The sequence below is a fragment of the Amphiura filiformis genome, chromosome 4 (assembly GCF_039555335.1).
Source record: "Amphiura filiformis chromosome 4, Afil_fr2py, whole genome shotgun sequence".
Classification (NCBI taxonomy): domain Eukaryota; kingdom Metazoa; phylum Echinodermata; class Ophiuroidea; order Amphilepidida; family Amphiuridae; genus Amphiura; species Amphiura filiformis.
In genome coordinates, this window is record NC_092631.1 from 11647612 (window position 1) to 11668304 (window position 20693).

At 37.7% G+C, this 20693-nt stretch overlaps 1 protein-coding gene across 2 annotated transcripts in view; it reads left to right on the plus strand.

Moving 5' to 3' along the window:
* LOC140150544 (rap guanine nucleotide exchange factor 4-like) overlaps nt 1–20693 on the plus strand; it is a 234827-nt gene that overhangs the window by 70600 nt on the left and 143534 nt on the right. For both annotated transcript variants that reach the window (XM_072172576.1, XM_072172577.1), the window contains exons 3-4: nt 13407–13498; nt 17599–17745. In XM_072172576.1, the coding sequence (XP_072028677.1) occupies nt 13407–13498; nt 17599–17745 (239 nt within the window). The remainder of the gene's footprint in view (nt 1–13406; nt 13499–17598; nt 17746–20693) is intronic.

The following is a 20693-nucleotide window of genomic DNA, read 5'->3' on the forward strand; positions in this document are numbered from 1 at the left end:
GCAAAAAACAATGTTGCTTTTGCAAGTTGAAGAAATCTCAAGTTCCCAGCGAACCAATCATATACAAGCAACTGGATCTATTATTTTGCTAATTAATTTACCTTTCTCGATTATAACTTTTGGTGATGAATTAATTCAAAGCAATAATTATTTACAGCAATGGATGTTCTAAAAATGTATTTTGTGGCATTTAGAATATTACAGGGTGAGTCAAAAAAGCCATGTTGAACTTTCCCATTATTGAAAGTTTCTATAAATGCCACACTCAATAGTCACCTTCTGTGAAAAAACGAAGTGAATCAAAACTGAGTCTTTTTGCTGCGATACCCAATTTCATTATTTGTCCACAAGATACCATGTATTTTGAATGAGACCACAATGCACGATAAAAGCACCAGCTCTGAAAGGGCTCTGAAACTGGCCTTAACTAAGGTTGATTTTTGCATTATTTTAATTTTTTTATGTTCAAACAAACTTTCTAACATTACTTAAAGTCCTTCATACCTCCCTTGACTCCAACTCCAGTTTTTTTAAATCCCAATATGTCCAACTTACTGGATATTTTATAATTCACTCCACTTCAATTTGCGCGCATTTCATTTCGACATATGAAAAAATCTGCCTACAAATTTGTATGTTTTTGATAAGAATAAGCATCTTTAAAGTAAAGGTAAAATGAAAATAACAACAAATAATGTTTCTTCTCCTTAAACAAGACCAAGGGCAATAACACTTTGGGTGCTCCATTTTATTTCAATGCCAACGAGGTTAAGAAAATGGCAGTTGTTCCAAATCTACCTTACACAGATCTAGAGTGGGCTGACATTCAAATTTTAGATGTCTCTTGGACAAACATTAAAATTGGGTATCGCTATAAAATATGTCATAAAAACAAAACGGTAAATGCTAATACAATACTGGATTTATCATTTATAAAATGTTTTAAAACCTAAACGGTTCAACTTGGTTCTTAAATAAAAATGGATTCTTTTCTCTATTGCACTTTTTTTGACTCGATCACCCTGTTTTGACTCGCCCCGACGGGCGATGCATCACAAAATTCTACGATTGCCGATCGCTTTCCAAAAGCAGTGCATCGCAATCGCTCGCCGATTGAGTATAAATTGAGCTTTACATTTGATTGAAGTGATACATGTAGGTATCAAGCTATCAGTCCAATTGCTTCCAAAAAGAAGCTACATCAAAGACATTTGTGACAAATATTTTTTTGTTGAAAAAGCTATCAAATATTAATTTAGTTTAAAGGGGGGGTAACCCTATTTGTTAGGATATGGATTGTCTTCAAACCTTAATATGAATTTAGTTTAAAGGGGGTAACCCTATTGGTTTAAGATATGGATTGTCTTCAAACCTTATCATTCAATGTCAAATATCGTCCCCTTTATGCATCTATGTGAGAAAACAAGAACATTTTCAGCGTAAATGCGACTAATTAGCACAATTGTGATGTGATCAAGCAAAATGAGTTGGATGTCGGGATTATTGATTTTGAGATATAGCCAATAATAGTATTCAACTTCCTTTGTATTTTATTGTTCTGAGCAAAACTAATGAACCCAAAGTCTAATTATGATGGGGTTTTCAGCAAAATAAAGCTCGGCTAACGGCTTATGTTATTTTGATTTTGATCCACATCAGACTCAAAAGAAATCCCAATTAATGAGCCATCACGTTGGTATGTGTGAATTGCATTCCTTGGCATATATGTACCCACAATTTCCATTTTGGTAACACAAATGTGCAGATTATTTTTTCAAAATTTCATACCAAAAACTCATCAACAGTGAGAAATGTTGGGGGTGGGGGGATGGTGAGGCTCTCGATCGGGTTATGGACCTTTAAATTAAATCTTTATTTTATAAATGCCAAATCCTTTTAATAAATAGCAAACTGACCAAATGGCAGTGTGAAATTACAACATGCTGAGAGGTATGTCTGCAGCTGGCCTATACAAGCTTTGAGCTGAAATTATGTTTCATGCAATGCCCAGAGAGCAGATTGAATTAGATAGGATGCCAATTGGATATAGAGAATTGCATGCAATCTACTTGACGTATGGATTATGCAATTAGTGTAGATATGAAGAAGGTGCCAAATTGGCCAACCCTCTGTGCAGATGAAGGCTTAGAAGCTAGGCACCATGGCTAATTTAATTATATGTGGCCAGGTTCAGGGTACTTTACAATCCATTTCCAAACAAACATATATCTACCATGCTTACTGTGCAGTTCACAGATTTTGGTAGTTATTTCTCAGACTAGTATAGGGCTGCAACAGCAATTGCATTTAAAATCACATATTTTGGTTACAATACATTTTTGACATTAATGGAAATAAAAAAATTTTCATTTTTCTTTCCTGAATTTGTATTTGGTATTCAATCATGTTTCACCGTTAATTGTTCACCACAGTTAAACAATGTTGCGTCCATTACTGCGAAGCAAAGTAAACTATGCTGTTATGAGTTATTCATACACTCCTAGATAGTGAGAACCAATCAGAGCCTACGTTAGTAAATTACTAGCCGTGCATAAATGCATTGTACAATTGCACGGGCACGCACTCCGCGTAGTATGCACAGTGCTTTTGGACGGGTTCATTTTACTTGCAGGTTGTTGCATTTATATTTGCCTGCTTTTTCTAAATTTTTAGTGACAATTTTGTTATAAAAATGCAAAAATCACTGCATTTTTTTCTCATGTATGAAATAAATTTATAAATTTATTTATAAATGCGTATCACTTGTTGCTCAAAAAATTGTACAAAATAATGCACTTGTACTGAGATGTTGATGCATCTAATGCACTCCCCCCTTTGGGGCTTGTGCATTAGACGCATCAACATCTCAGTACGCGTGCATTATTTTGAGAAAGGCGCTATAACTGATAATAGCGATATTAGCGCTCTTTTTTATACTAGACGCAATTGCGCTATTTTGTCATTCGTTTCTACACATAATTGCGATAATAGCACTGCTATTATCAAAAAGTGCTAATTTCGCTATTATCAGTGTATTTTTTAGACTTAGAAGAAAATCAGTTTGGTGAAAATGGCTCTTAGACAAAATTGCGCAATTATGCAATTTTCACTTTACCCCACCACTCAAGTGATAATAGCGCTATTTCCCAAATTGCCCTTTAAACAAAATTGCGCAATTATGCAATTTTCACTTTACCCCACCACTCAAGTGATAATAGCGCTATTTCGCTATTTTCAAAAATGGCCTTTAGACAAAATTGCGCAATTATGCAATTTTCACTTTACCCCACCACTCAAGTGATAATAGCGCTATTTCGCTATTTTCAAAATGGCCTTTAGACAAAATTGCGCAATTTTGCAATTTTCACTTTACCCCACCACTCAAGTGATAATAGCGCTATTTCGCTATTTTCAAAAATGGCCTTTAGACAAAATTGCGCAATTATGCAATTGTCACTTTACCCCACCACTCAAGTGATAATAGCGCTATTTCGCTATTTTCAAAAATGGCCTTTAGACAAAATTGCGCAATTTTGCAATTTTCACTTTACCCCACCACTCAAGTGATAATAGCGCTATTTCGCTATTTTCAAAAATGGCCTTTAGACAAAATTGCGCAATTTTGCAATTGTCACTTTACCCCACCACTCAAGTGATAATAGCGCTATTTCGCTATTTTCAAAAATGGCCTTTAGACAAAATTGCGCAATTATGCAATTGTCACTTTACCCCACCACTCAAGTGATAATAGCGCTATTTCGCTATTTTCAAAATGGCCTTTAGACAAAATTGCGCAATTTTGCAATTTTCACTTTACCCCACCACTCAAGTGATAATAGCGCTATTTCGCTATTTTCAAAATGGCCTTTAGACAAAATTGCGCAATTTTGCAATTTTCACTTTACCCCACCACTCAAGTGATAATAGCGCTATTTCGCTATTTTCAAAATGGCCTTTAGACAAAATTGCGCAATTTTCACTTTACCCCACCACTCAAGTGATAATAGCGCTATTTCGCTATTTTCACAACTGGCCTTTAGACAAAATTGCGCAATTTTGCAATTTTCACTTTACCCCACCACTCAAGTGATAATAGCGCTATTTCGCTATTTTCAAAATGGCCTTTAGACAAAATTGCGCAATTTTGCAATTTTCACTTTACCCCACCACTCAAGTGATAATAGCGCTATTTCGCTATTTTCAAAAATGGCCTTTAGACAAAATTGCGCAATTTTGCAATTTTCACTTTACCCCACCACTCAAGTGATAATAGCGCTATTTCGCTATTTTCAAAATGGCCTTTAGACAAAATTGCGCAATTTTGCAATTGTCACTTTACCCCACCACTCAAGTGATAATAGCGCTATTTCGCTATTTTCAAAAATGGCCTTTAGACAAAATTGCGCAATTATGCAATTTTCACTTTACCCCACCACTCAAGTGATAATAGCGCTATTTCGCTATTTTCAAAATGGCCTTTAGACAAAATTGCGCAATTTTGCCATTTTCACTTTACCCCACCACTCAAGTGATAATAGCGCTATTTCGCTATTTTCAAAATGGCCTTTAGACAAAATTGCGCAGTTTTGCAATTTTCACTTTACCCCACCACTCAAGTGATAATAGGGCTATTTCGCTATTTTCAAAAATGGCCTTTACACAAAATTGCGCAATTATGCAATTTTCACTTTACCCACCACTCAAGTGATAATAGCGCTATTTCGCTATTTTCAAAATGGCCTTTAGACAAAATTGCGCAATTATGCAATTTTCACTTTACCCCACCACTCAAGTGATAATAGCGCTATTTCGCTATTTTCAAAAATGGCCTTTAGACAAAATTGCGCAATTTTGCAATTTTCACATTACCCCACCACTCAAGTGATAATAGCGCTATTTCGCTATTTTCAAAATGGCCTTTAGACAAAATTGCGCAATTTTGCAATTTTCACTTTACCCCACCACTCAAGTGATAATAGCGCTATTTCGCTATTTTCAAAATGGCCTTTAGACAAAATTGCGCAATTTTGCAATTTTCACTTTACATCACCACTCAAGTGATAATAGCGCTATTTCGCTATTTTCCAAAATGGCCTTTAGACAAAATTGCGCAATTTTGCAATTTTCACTTTACCCCACCACTCAAGTGATAATAGCGCTATTTCGCTATTTTCAAAATGGCCTTTAGACAAAATTGCGCAATTATGCAATTTTCACTTTACCCCACCACTCAAGTGATAATAGCGCTATTTCGCTATTTTCAAAATGGCCTTTAGACAAAATTGCGCAATTTTGCCATTTTCACTTTACCCCACCACTCAAGTGATAATAGCGCTATTTCGCTATTTTCAAAAATGGCCTTTAGACAAAATTGCGCAATTTTGCAATTTTCACTTTACCCCACCACTCAAGTGATAATAGGGCTATTTCGCTATTTTCAAAAATGGCCTTTAAACAAAATTGCGCAATTATGCAATTTTCACTTTACCCCACCACTCAAGTGATAATAGGGCTATTTCGCTATTTTCAAAAATGGCCTTTAGACAAAATTGCGCAATTATGCAATTTTCACTTTACCCCACCACTCAAGTGATAATAGCGCTATTTCGCTATTTTCAAAATGGCCTTTAGACAAAATTGCGCAATTTTGCAATTTTCACATTACCCCACCACTCAAGTGATAATAGCGCTATTTCGCTATTTTCAAAATGGCCTTTAGACAAAATTGCGCAATTTTGCAATTTTCACTTTACCCCACCACTAAAGTGATAATAGCGCTATTTCGCTATTTTCAAAATGGCCTTTAGACAAAATTGCGCAATTTTGCAATTTTCACTTTACATCACCACTCAAGTGATAATAGCGCTATTTCGCTATTTTTAAAAATGGCCTTTAGACAAAATTGCGCAATTTTGCAATTTTCACTTTACCCCACCACTCAAGTGATAATAGCGCTATTTCGCTATTTTCAAAATGGCCTTTAGACAAAATTGCGCAATTTTGCAATTTTCACTTTACCCCACCACTCAAGTGATAATAGCGCTATTTCGCTATTTTCAAAATGGCCTTTAGACAAAATTGCGCAATTATGCAATTTTCACTTTACCCCACCACTCAAGTGATAATATAGCGCTATTTCGCTATTTTCAAAAATGGCCTTTAGACAAAATTGCGCAATTTTGAATTTTTCACATTACCGCACCACTCAAGTGATAATAGCGCTATTCCGCTATTTTCAAAAGTCGAAAATGCGTATCTGTCTGACCTAACACGTAGCGGAATCGAAATGCGTAAACATTAGACGTAACAGTTCTGCACCCTTGCGATGGTCCAGAATTTCGAATCGGCAATAAAAATATCCGATCTTTCCGATCAAAAACACAAAGTTACAAGTTTAAACATACTATTGTATTGACAAAATACAATATTGCCAAACAATATAGAATAGAACTTTCCACGTTAAGTTGTCACATTATTGCAGGAAATACGGTTACCAAACATTGGGAAAGTTCGCAATGCAATTCCCATTCGAACGTGTGGGAAACTGAAAGTGCATTATAATAAGACAGGCTATCTTTTGATTCGCGTGATAGACACTTGTAAGGGTAACAGTAAGGAATGTGTGTTATTAACTGGAATGTCAATGAAAACAAACGAAGTTACCTGCTTTGAATACATTAGGCTTCCGTTACATTCTTGTATGTTTTTGTTTGTTTACTCATCGTGGAGCTGCATGTGAAAGGTTCCGATTTATATCATGATTGTTTGTTTACGATCATGTGATGAATCATGTGATTAAACGGGACTGTCACCATTTTGTAGAGTGGGGGCGCTATGTTTATTTAATAATAACAGACGATGCTGGACATGACATGTGTGTTTTGTCGTGTTTTATAGTTTATGTTGTAGTCTTTTTTTCGGATAAGCCGTCGTCGTGGTCTGCAATAATGATGAGGCCGTCGGCGTGGTGTTTTCAAAAATAGTTGCCCCTATGTTTGGCCCCTTCCATTTTGTTCCATTGCAAAGTCGTTGATGAATATTTACGCGGTTACTTGGTGTGTAGGCCTATTTTTGTCATGTACAAATTTTTTCAATGTGTGTGTACAATTTATATGCAATGGAAATAAACTATATTGCCTTTTGGTTTGGTTTCAGTGTTGAAGGGGCTGTGTAATAATTGTGACAGGGTTCCTCTCCCGGGGGAGTTGCCAAAGGCATGTAAAGAAGTCTATCTTAGTGTCGTCATTTGGTTTTCTACCGTGTTTCTAATTCCTTCCTTCCCTTGCTGGATATGGTTATGTCGCCCGGGGCCCCCTCCCCTCCGGCACATGCATAAAGTGTTCGCAAATTGTAGCAGTAGGCCCAAATAGTCTTGATCTTGATTTATATTGCAAAGGGGGGGGGGGGTGAAAATGTGCATAGACCTTATTCAGTGTTTCTGTAGGCCTACTGTTTAATGTTGGTGTGTGGATCTCTGGATGATGTGGAAATTCTACAAAGCATTAGGGATTTTGCAATGTCCCCTTTCAGAACCGTGACAAGTGGGTAAATGCAATAGATGGAAAAACCCGTTCGGCTGCTGCATGTATGTTATTAAGAAAAATAGAAACACATTTTGGCCGTAAATCCCCAGATGTGAAGGAAATGCGTAACCATCAGACCTAACACGTCAGACCTAAGAGTTCACACTTTCTTACTTGCCCTGCCGGGCTCTTCCGTTTTGGTCCCACTTGGAGCACGTTCTCGAAACGTTTCCGCTGCTGCGTGTATGTTATTAAAGAAATGAGCAGTTCAGTTTCTTTCTTACCCTGCGGGGCTCTTCCGTTCTGGTCCCACTGGGAGTATGTTCTCGAAACGTTTGGGCTGCTGCGTGTATGCGTAAACGTTGAACAGTAGAATGAAGAGGTAAAGTGAAATTCTCAAAATTTCTCAATAACAGTTCGCACTTAAACTGCATAAACATCAATTTCTTAAGAAAGACCTAACACATCAGGCCTAACAGTTCTCACTTCCTTTCTTGCCCTGCGGGGCTCTACCGTTGTGGTCCCACTGGGAGCATGTTCTCGAAACGTTTGGGCTGCTGCGTGCATGTTATTAAAAAAATTAGCAGTTCACAGTTTCTTTCTTGCCCTGCGGGGCTCTTCCGTTCTGGTCCCACTGGGAGTATGTTCTCGAAACGTTTGGGCTGCTGCTGCGTGTATGTTATGAAAAAAATTAGCAGTTCACAGTTTATTTCTTGCTCTGCGGGGCCCTTCCGTTCTGGTCCCACTTGGAGCAAATAGAAACACATTTTGGCCGTAAATCCCCAGATGTGAAGGAAATGCGTAACCATCAGACCTAACACGTCAGACCTAAGAGTTCACACTTTCTTACTTGCCCTGCGGGGCTCTTCCGTTTTGGTCCCACTTGGAGCACGTTCTCGAAACGTTTCCGCTGCTGCGTCCGTTCTGGTCCCACTGGGAGTATGTTCTCGAAACGTTTGGGCTGCTGCGTGTATGCGTAAACGTTGAACAGTAGAATGAAGAGGTAAAGTGAAATTCTCAAAATTTCTCAATAACAGTTCGCACTTAAACTGCATAAACATCAATTTCTTAAGAAAGACCTAACACATCAGACCTAACAGTTCACACTTCCTTACTTACCCTGCGGGGCTCTTCCGTTGTGGTCCCACTGGGAGCATGTTCTGAAACGTTTGGGCTGCTGCGTGCATGTTATTAAAAAATTAGCAGTTCACAGTTTCTTTCTTGCCCTGCGGGGCTCTTCCGTTCTGGTCCCACTTGGAGCATGTTCTCGAAACGTTTGGGCTGCTGCGTGTATGTTATGAAAAAATTAGCAGTTCACAGTTTATTTCTTGCTCTGCGGGGCCCTTCCGTTCTGGTCCCACTTGGAGCAAATAGAAACACATTTTGGCCGTAAATCCCCAGATGTGAAGGAAATGCGTAACCATCAGACCTAACACGTCAGACCTAAGAGTCAACACTTTCTTACTTGCCGTGCGGGTCTCTTCCGTTTTGGTCCCACTTGGAGCACGTTCTCGAAACGTTTCCGCTGCTGCGTGTATGTTATTAAAGAAATGAGCAGTTCAGTTTCTTTCTTACCCTGCGGGGCTCTTCCGTTCTGGTCCCACTGGGAGTATGTTCTCGAAACGTTTGGGCTGCTGCGTGTATGCGTAAACGTTGAACAGTAGAATGAAGAGGTAAAGTGAAATTCTCAAAATTTCTCAATAACAGTTCGCACTTAAACTGCATAAACATCAATTTCTTAAGAAAGACCTAACACATCAGACCTAACAGTTCACACTTCCTTACTTGCCCTGCGGGGCTCTTCCGTTGTGGTCCCACTTGGAGCATGTTCTCGAAACGTTTGGGCTGCTGCGTGCATGTTATTAAAAAAATTAGCAGTTCACAGTTTCTTTCTTGCCCTGCGGGGTTCTTCCGTTCTAGTCCCACTTGGAGCATGTTCTCGAAACGTTTGGGCTGCTGCGTGTATGTTATGAAAAAAATTAGCAGTTCACAGTTTATTTCTTGCTCTGCGGGGCCCTTCCGTTCTGGTCCCACTTGGAGCATATGTTCCCGAAACGTTTGGGCTGCTGGGTGTATGTTATTAAGGAAATTAGAATCTGGAAATTGCCAAATGTAGGGCAAAATTGCGCCATTTTGTGGAAATAGCGGAATAGCGCAATTATCACTTGAATGAGGAGGTAAAGTGAAAATCTGAAAATTGTGTCATTTAGCGCAAAATTGCGCAATTTTTTTGAAAATAGCGGAATAGCGCAATTATCACTTCAATAAAGAGGTAAAGTGAAAATTTGAAAATTGCGCAATTTAGCGCAAAATTGCGCAATTTTTTGAAAATAGCGGAATAGCGCAATTATCACTTGAATGAAGAGGTAAAGTGAAAATCTGGAAATTTGAAAATTGCGCAATTTAGCGCAAAATTGCGCAATTTTGTTGAAAATAGCGGAATAGCGCAATTATCACTTCAATGAAGAGGTAAAGTGAAAATCTGAAAATTGCGCAATTTAATTGCGCAATTTAGCACAAAATTGCGCAATTTTTTGAAAATAGCGGAATAGCGCAATTATCACTTGAATGAAGAGGTAAAGTGAAAATCTGGAAATTTGAAAATTGCGCAAATTAGCGCAAAATTGCGCAATTTTGTTGAAAATAGCGAAATAGCGCAATTATCACTTCAATGAAGAGGTAAAGTGAAAATCTGAAAATTGCGCAATTTAGCGCAAAATTGCGCAATTTTTTGAAAATAGCGGAATAGCGCAATTATCACTTGAATGAAGAGGTAAAGTGAAAATGTTGAAATTTGAAAATTGCGCAATTTTTTGAAAATAGCGGAATAGCGCAATTATCACTTCAATGAAGAGGTAAAGTGAAAATCTGAAAATTGCGCAATTTAGCGCAAAATTGCGCACAAGTTATTGTCATAATTGCGCTATTTTCATTGAGCATTGTGAAAGATTCATAATTGCAATGTTTAGTTCAAAATTGCGCTAATTTCAAAATGGGGTTGATAATTGCGCTAATTTGGAAAAGTTATTATCATAATTGCGCTATTTTCATGGAGCATTTTGAAAGTTTCATAATTGCAACGTTTAATTCATAATTGCGCTAATTTCAAAAGATGGTTGATAATTGCGCTAATTTCAACAAATTCTTATCATAATTGCGCTAATTTCAAAGCCTCACATTGATAATTGCATATTAGCAGTCAGTGTTGCTATTCTGTGTTAATATCGCTATTGTCAGTTCCAGCGCCTTTATGATTATTTTGTACAATTTCACTCCCAACAACAAGTGATACACTTGTATTAACCTATAATTAAAGACTCAAGGCCAAAAACACCAATACCCAAATTCACTTCAGAATGCACAATAATTCACACTATTTATATAAGTTAACAAAATCGGAATCTTTAATGAAAAATAAAGTATGATTTAACAATGATTTTGCAAATGAACATCAATACATAAAATCATTTAGAATCAATAAAATACACTGTTTAAGACCGTTACTTATCCAGCAGTCTTCTTGTTGTTGGCCTATATGGCCGGATTAACTTTTTGCTGGCCCCTGGGCACGACAGTCTCGTAACTTTGTGTCAGGGTGCTCGGGGGCGAAAGTAGATTGGGTGCCTCTGACCAAGGTTGTGCATGGTGCAGAGCTAATCATTTATGACCTACCGAATAATTTACCAATAGTGTTTCAGATCAAATTTATTTCATGTTTCAATGAACTTTCAAAAAATGTTTTCATCTTCTCCACTGTTTTTACTTTTGAAGATTCGTCACTAGCTGCAGCAACATAGCTAGGGTTGTGGCACCCAGGGGCAAGAATACAAAATATCCCCTCTTCCCAAAACAATTGCGGGCGCGCAAAAATGTGTATAAATACCAATAATTTGGTATAATCGAGTTGAATTTCGGTCTTTCAAATGACAATTTATGCTGCAATGCGTGTGAAGCACGCAAAAAATTGGTGTTAAAGGGGGCACCCGAATAAAGATTAGTGCATGGTGGCAGGCCTGTGTGCATTGGGGTGCGGGGGTGTGACGGACCTCCTCCCCCCCTAAAATTTGGAAAAGTATACATACAAAAAGTCCCAAAATTTCAGAATTTGAGAGCGTAGTTTTTTATGCTTTTTTGGACAAAAAAGGTCAAAATTGTGGGAAGAAAGTCCACTTTTCACCCCCCTTTGGAAAAAGGTCCACTTTTTCAAAATTAGCACCCCCCAAATGAAATCCTGCGTACGGGCCTGCATGGTGGGTAAAGGTTTCCACTTCTTTCTGATAACAAAGCATTATCATGTCGAAAGGATATCCGGGCCAGGGCCCCCTTAGCCCAGTTGCCCGGTGGCGCATTCCCCCAAAACGCATAGGAGTTACAGCACTGAGGCGTGACAACATGATTGCCACCTAGCTCTTCGGATAGAAGACGGTGGTATAGACAGGTGTAAAATGGGTGACGAAATGCAGTTTAAAATTTCCGCCAAGGCCGAATCATTTCACATTTTGGGTGCATTGTAGCCGACGGGTACCCAACTAAAGGCTGCTAGTCATAGGAATGCGTGGATTTGGATTTGTCTATAGATTTCTTTTTGACATGGGGGGATGGGGTTGGAATTTTTTTGATATGTATATCTTTGAAAATCGCCGGGCATTCAACACAAGCACTGTGGCACAGAAACATCGTCGCTCATAGTGCCTTGGTAGTGGTTCAAACCCTGGTGTGAATTATAGTATTTTTTATTCTTTTTACTAATGCTCTGTGCTGTTTTTCAAAAATGAAATGAAATTGATGGCCAAGTACCCTTAAGCATGTTAAGTTACCATCTGTAGTAGGTAACCACTCAAATACATTGATATCCATATCAGCTGTGCTAAATTGTTATCTTCAAAAGCAGCAATCTTCAACTAGCTTAAGGGATCTAGAATGAATTGAAGATATGGATTTTTTTTCCCAAAAAGACCTATTTTTTTGGTGTTTTGGGGAAAAAAAATCCATATCTTCAATACGAAAGGTCAAAATTTTCAATTGATCGTCGGTTTTTCATCCCACCTACATACACTTTAAGTACAAATCATCAGATTTATAAAGTTTAACTTCTAGTACTGTTAAATATCAATTTTAATGATTTGCCATAAAATGTGTATTACATTGCGAATTTCAAAAATCAAAATTATTTGATATCAGAAGGACATTCTTCGTATTCAGAATGCAATTCGATATGTCTGATGTGCTCTAATGTCCCACAATAAATACTGTCCAACGTTCATACCCCTTCCCTTAATATGATAGGGTAGGGGTATAGGGTTCCAGCTCCAAGTATTAAAGTGTCTGTATGTGCCATATACCGGTATGCAGCCAATACTTAAAACATTTACTTTGTGTCTTGGTGTACAACCTTGTCAATTACATGCAGTGGGATCATGAGAATACCCACAATGCTAGACAAAATAGGTTGAAATAAAAAATAGAATGTGCAGCTTCAATGTAATGACCATATTTTCAATATTTTAGGGTGATGAAATGGCGCTTTCTTTTAAATTTTTAGTGTCAAGTCTAAACATTACCCTCACCCCAATACCGCCCCCTGCCCCTGCCCCTGCCCCACCAATCAATGTTGTTTAGGCCTACTACTGAGCTGCGCATGAACAAAATGTCAGGAATGGGGGCTCATTTGCAATACCGTACAAATTTCATTTCAACCCTTTTGTCCAGAGTTGCAGTTATGAAGTGGAAGGGTGCAAGTCATCTTACTTTGAAGAAAAAGGTTTATGTTACAAACAAACAAACATGGTTGAGAACTCTTGGCATAGAGTGAAGATTGCATAACCGATTGTGACCGTGTTACGATTAAATATGCTTTTGTTTCTATTTGCTTTTTTTTTGTAGTGTATCGTCAGGGAGATCTTGGGACCAATTGGTATGCAGTGCTATCAGGAAGACTTAATGTCAATATAAGTGACGACTCAAGCAATAATAAGGTAGGTTGTACATCAGGTGAGATTTATGGCTGGGTTCTTTCAAATTTCTTGTACAATTTTTTTGGTACTTCAACATAAATTGTATGGGTATAACGGTATGTTCATAAATGAATTGTGGTTATCCAATGTATAGATGGTATTTTTTAAATTGGGGTCAAAGGTCATTAAGGGGTCACTTCCAGAATAAAACAAAATACCTTTAAAATGCTTCTTCTCCCACAAATTACATACATGTAGGAGACTGGTGCCACTTGCACACATGCATTGTTAATACACAGTGTCTATGGGGTCCTCACAGATTTGGGGTCAAAGATCATTAAGGGGTCACTTCCGGTATAAAACGAAATACCTTCAAACATTTTTATTAACCAAGAAAAACATAGCATTGTAACGGCATGTTTATACACGAATTGTTATTACACAGTGTATGCGTGGTAATTTTTTATTTGGGGTCAAAGGTTATTAAGGGGTCACTTCTGGTCTAAAACGAAATTCCTGCAAAATGCCTCTTCGGGCACAAATAACATATACCAGAGTGATGCCACGTCCACATATGCATTGACATTCGCCAATGTCAATGGGGTGTTCAGAGATTTTGGGGTCTAAGGTCATTAAGGGTCACGCAACGGCTGTGTTCGTGGTCTTAGACCACAGTTATGTACATGTCTAGTTAAAAGTTGTGTTTGTGGCGGGTTTGTGTGCAGTGAGTTGCATGTCAGGAACATTGATTTCAAGATAGGACAAAAACAAGTATCCAGTTTCTTTTGTTTTCTGTTATTCAAGCAGGACTGTGAAACATAATACAATTGAGATGGCGTCATGAATGCCGGCAGATTCTGATTGAGAATCTATGAGTATGTGTAATAAAGACAAATCCAAATTGAAACTGTTTTTTTCTGCCAAAAATTGGCTCATCTCACCACCACCCTGTTCTTTATGTACTATTGATCATGCTTGAAGAAGGTATTGTTTTCCCAAGAAAATATCCTATTTTAGAAATGGAAAAAAAATAGTATTGTAACTATCATCCAAAATAATTATAAAAAAGCATCACAAGTTTCATGTTTATTGACTTGGTACATCATAAGGAAATGAGCTACATGAGGTGGTAGACTGAACAAGAAAATGCTTTTAAAATATTTTCAGTTATGGTGTATCGGCATTTTAGCCCCATCAAATGCTTTGTCAATTACTTGTTGCCCTGACAGACAAACCGCTCAAGCAAGACAAGTTCAGGAGTTGTGTACCACGTAAATTGTGAAGGCTTCGAAAAAGTGTATGTGGGTGAAACGAAGCGAACCCTAGGTGAGCGTCTGGTGAGAACACACTGACAAGACAACCTCAAATTAATCGGCATTAGCAGAGCACAGCAAGCTGAGCAAGGACATGGGACATAAACCAGACATTGGAAATGCTAATGTCCTCTGCAGAAGAGATTTTTGCCACAGAAAGTGATGGAAGCCATTAAGATCAAACAAGAGACCCCCGGGGGACTCACATTTTTTTGGTAGGGGTGTGCCACCGCCAGTTTCGAACTTGAGGTCTAAGGAACATGCATGTAGCTCTGCATGTCAAGTGACTGAGTGAGTGAATGGTAAATATTAAAATAATGATTACATCAGTGTTGCCACCAATGCATGCATGGCACTGCGGCCAAATGTTACCTTAACATTGGTTTTAATGGATGAAATTGATGACAAAGCACTTTTTAAAGATTTTAGACTTCCAAAATTAGCACAAAAAACATGCCGATCTAAGTGCCAATTGCGAAAGGTGATCGATGGCTAACAAACAGCTAGAAAAATACCCAGGCAAGGGAGCACCAATCAATGAATTACTATACCACTACTACTATTTGACATTTAATACCGCACCGAAAACGAAAACAATTTGCACTAAGGCGTATGAAAACAAAAAACAATGGATGAAAACAAGAATAATATAATACAAAAAACATCATAACATCAGATTAAGTCCAAAATCAAGCAAAATGAAAGCAATATTGAACATTATTAAATAATACAAAGCTTTTAGCTTAATACCACAAATTTTTAATACTGCTCAGTAACACCTTGCAAGATATTTTGATACTGACCAGGCGCGCACATTTTGTGTTGTCGCTCGCAACTCGTTGCCCGTTACGCGGCATACCTCACACGCAGAGAGACCAAAGCAGGCGTAATTGATTGAGTTACGCAGTTTGTTGTTTTGTACCGCCGGCAAACATGATGAAAATGATTACACTAAATGTTTAGTTTAGTTTGATACTTTGGTACTCAAAATGCACAGAAAAAGCTTCATATCATATAATGATAATAATAATTAACAACATTTTTATAAAGCGCAAAATACAAAGATTTCTAAGTGCTAACTACAACTTAAACTACTACAAAATGACATGAACATGATAAGCAAGAAATACAGAGTCAATTAATTGAACAAGAAAGTTTTGAGCTTGGTCTTGAATTGATCAATGGAGACAGCAGAACGGATGGTGAAAGGGATATTGTTCCAGAGAAAGGGTGTCGCTACTGCAAAGGCCCGGCACCATAGGAAGATGTTTTGACAAGCGGTCCGGGTTTTAAAGTGAGCTGGTGAGCGGAACGGAAAGAGCTGTTAGTGGATAATGATATAAGGTTGCAGATGTAGTTAGGTGCATGTTATTAAGAGCTTTGTATGTTATGTTAGCAGCAGGATCTTGAAATGGATTCTTTTCTCAATAGTCAACCAATGAAGTTCGTCTAAAATAGGAGAGATATGTTCATAACGCTTAGTACATGTAATGAGATGGGCGGCAGAATTTTGAATTCTCTGATGACAGGAGATTGTCAGGTAAACCATACAAAAGAGAGTTGTTGCAATCCAAATGAGATGAAACAAAAGCGTGGACGAGGCGCTCAGTAGATTGACGATCTAAATACTTGCGAATGCGGCCGATATTATAAATACCAAAAGAGGCTTTACGGCATATATTGGGAACATGGTCTTTTAACAGCAATGTACAATCGTCAAGCAAAACACCTACATCTTTCGCAGAATTTGATGGAGATATATCGGAACCTTCAATGTTGGCCATCGGAAACACGGAATACGTACGGAAGTTGGAATGGAAATGAATGATTTCAGTTTTTGAGTCATTTAACATGAGTTTGTTTTGGGTTGCCCAACAGCGAACGCCTGAAATGCATGTTTTGAGCTTGTTTACAGCTTGAGGATGATGGCTAGATTCCAGGGTCAGGTACAGTTGAGTATCGTCGGCATAAATTAGATGGTGAATATCATGATGAGCATTGATGACATCACTCAGCAGAGCACTATACATAATTAAATCAAGTGGTCCTTTAACAGATCCTTGGGGAACACCCCAAGGTAGCGGGAAAGGATCAGAGATGGAATCTCCAATGACAACGGCTTGTTGGCGACTATCAAGATGTGAAACACACCATTGTAAAGCAGTGCCATATGCCATACCTCCTTTGGAACCTTTCAGATAAGATGATGTGGTTTATCGTATCAAAGGCAGAGGAATATAATACGGTAATAATAATAATATTGGATGACTTTAATATTTCAGGTTGTATGAGAATATACTGCACTTGCCAATGGCCATGAATGATATTCTAATACAACCCTCAATGCCATCCAATATTTTATATAAATGTTGTTTAAGCAATTCTGAGGATCTAGAGAACAGTTGCCGGCACTGAAAAAGGGGATCGTTGCTATGGCACATACCTGTATAGCTGGGATATGTGAGTCCCCCCCCCCGGACCAGCCCCACCCTAAATGGGAACGGGGCTGATAACTTTCCAGAATATATGATTCTCTTCTAGAAACACCATCACAAAAGACAAGAAGGACATTGTATAACATGTAGAAACACTAGAGAATCATCAGTCAGTCTACCATTACACCGCTGATGACAAAGCATGGTTTCTATGAAATTTTTGGTTCAAAAAGTGTGTGTTGACTAGTTTTAAAAACTACTTTTGCTGTCTATTCCCAAACTTATATAAATCACTTCATTTCCGACTTCTAAAATATAGTGGACATCAATGATCATCATGACTTTTTTGCTAATTTCATCACATTTTTTTCAGGATGCAGTCACAATATTGTCTCTCAGTGTGGGTGCAGCATTTGGGGAGTCAGTGCTGGACAACTCTCCAAGGCAAGCAACAGTGGTGACCAGTGAATTTTGTGAGCTACTAAGGATTGAACAGAAAGACTTCCGTATGCTCTGGGAGGTGAGTTGAATATGTAGTGGAGGGATTCCACAGTCTGTGTAGCCAATCAGCAAGCCCAAATTTAGGGATGCATGCCACAGAAACTTGTGATTATTCATTCGGTTGCAGCATGGATCAGGGAATAGTTTTGTTAAAGGTAAGGACAGAGTTTGCTATCAAATTTCTTGAATATTAAGAATATACATATAACCAGTATTAAGGGACGCAGCTGTTATACGAGGGCCGGTCAAAAAGTTTGTAGAACTCGGTATGCTACTTTGTCTCACGGTATTGAATTTGGTCTCATTTGAAAGCTTGTTCCTTAAAAACATTACTGCAAAGATATTATAATTTTGCATCACTGTATATGGGAAGGACACTCTACCAAAAGTACTACCAAAAGTGAATACAGGGTCATCATGGAAATTTCTCCCAACGGTGGTGAAAACTCAAATAAACTTTAACAATGTACAGTTGTTGTAAATGGTAATGAAGTCCTTGGTATTCAACAGCAACGAAATGGTTCTTAGAGTTCAAGAATGGAATGAGCGTCATTGAAGATCATCCAAGGTCCAAAATCCTTGCTGACGTCACCACTAATGATTTACGCGCTGGTACAGTGGCATCGATAATGAATAATGAGCCAAATAAGAAAGATAGATAGCCACAAAATATGACAACTCTGATGAATGTGTTTTCAATATTAATCCATTAACATTTGGGTATTCCAGGGTGTCTTCTAGATGGGGTCCCGGAATCTTCATGTTCAAAATTGATACCAGTTGACATATTCAGGTCCACACCTTCTGTACACTTAGAATGAGGACCAAGGCAAGTTTAATCTATATGTGGCTAAAGGTGATAAGGCATACATTAATCACTGGAATTATGAGTGAATTTAGTGGAAGCACCTGGATCTCACATCCCTAAGAAGATCATCACTCGGTCACTGTAGTGCAAGGTTTTCATCAGTGTTTCTGAGATCCAGGGATAGTCTTGATGACAGATCATTTGCCAAATGAAAGTACAATCATAGGCATATGTCATACAATTTTGATAGCAAAATTGAGGCAAGCCATCATGTGAAGAAGGTTGATGGTAGGAATATGGCTGTTCTCGGATTGTATCCTGTACGATATTCTTAGTTTGTCAAGCTGCCATTCACGACAGAGGGGTCAGTTAACTAACGTAACCACATTGTGGTTCAGGCATGGCCTCCAGTTAGTGAAACCTATTTTAGAATTTTAAGTCCTACCTTCATAATATCCGGTTTGATGGTGATCAATGCTGGTGAGCCTTCACTGAAGAGTGGCTCAAGGAGCTATCGGAAGACTTCCATTTTGTTGACATAGAAGGTTTTAAGAAAAATTGCGACGGGTGCATTCAGGTTTGTAATGACCATGCTCAAGAGTGAGATAAAGTCTGCACAAAAAGAAACTCAGCTGTTATAAACACGCCTATAGCTTCGGAACTAATAATTGTTTTCACATTATTTCAACATAAAAAGAAGGATGGTTTATTTACGCGCACTTTGATACCTAATTTGTCCAATTTTGTTCAATATTAACAATGCAGCAGTGTTTTGGAAGAAAAATAGCCGAATATAAAAGTTGCAGCTATTTGTATTGATTTTGAAGTGAGCGTGAAGATTATGGCGGGCTTTACGTGCTACCGTGCTGGCATAATAACCATTGATCGCTGTAAACTGCAACTTTTAAAATCGTGTATTTTTCTTTAAAAACACTAATACTGTGTTGTTAATATTGAACAACATTTGACAAATGTGGTATCAAAATGCGTGTAAATAATGCATCCTTCCCTCTATGTTAAAATATTGTGAAAACAGTTATTAGTTCTGAAGCTATAGTCGTGTTTATAACAGCTGAGTTTCTTTTTGTGCAGACTTTAGAAAGAATTTGGCTAGTACTCTTTCAATTACCTTGTTCTACGAACTTATTGACCGCCCCTCGTAAATACGCCTATAGCTTCAGAACTAATTATTGTTTTCACAATATTTCAACATAAAATAAAATAAAGATGATTTATTTACACACATTTTGTCCAGTATTAAGGGAAGGGGTATGAACGTTTGGACAGTATTTATTGTGGGACATTGGAGCACATCAGACATATCGAATTGCATTCTGAATACAAAGAATGGCCATCTGATATCAAATAATTTTGATTTTTTGAAATTCGCAATGTAATACACATTTTATGGCAAATCATTAAAAATCGATCAAGTAAACTTTATAAATCTGATGATTTCTACCTAAAGTGTATGTAGGTGGGATGAAAAGCCGACGATCATTTGAATATTTTGACCTTTCGTATTGAAGATATGGATTTTTTTCCCAAAACACCCAAAAAAATTAGGTCTTTTTGGAAAAAAAATCCATATCTTCAATATAAAAAGTCAAAATTTTCAATTGATCATCGGCTTTTCCTCCCAGCTACATACACTTTAAGACTATATCATTAAATTTATAAAATTTACTTCGAGGACTGTTATATCTCCAAATTGTGAAAAATATCAAATTTTAATAATTTGTCATAAAATTTGTATTATATAATGAATTTCATAAAATGAAAATTATTTGATATCAGAAAGACATTCTCCGTATTCAGAATGCAATTCGATAGGTCTGATGTGCTCTCATGTCCCACAAAAAATGCTGTCGAAATGCTCAAAATGCTCATTCCAGTTCCCTTAACAATACAGCAGTGTTTTGAAAGAAAAATACCCGAATTAAAAAGTTGCAGCTATTTGTAGTGATTGGAAGTCAGCGCAAAGATATTAGAGACATTGCGATTTCCAAACGTAGACATCGGATGTACGTTGATCTATTCAAAACCACTCTCCTGTATCGAAGCGAGGTCAAATATTTAGCTATTTTTAAAGATATTCCACGTGCGAAATCGATGTAGATGTTAAGGTAACATTTGGCCGCAGTGCCATGCATGCATTG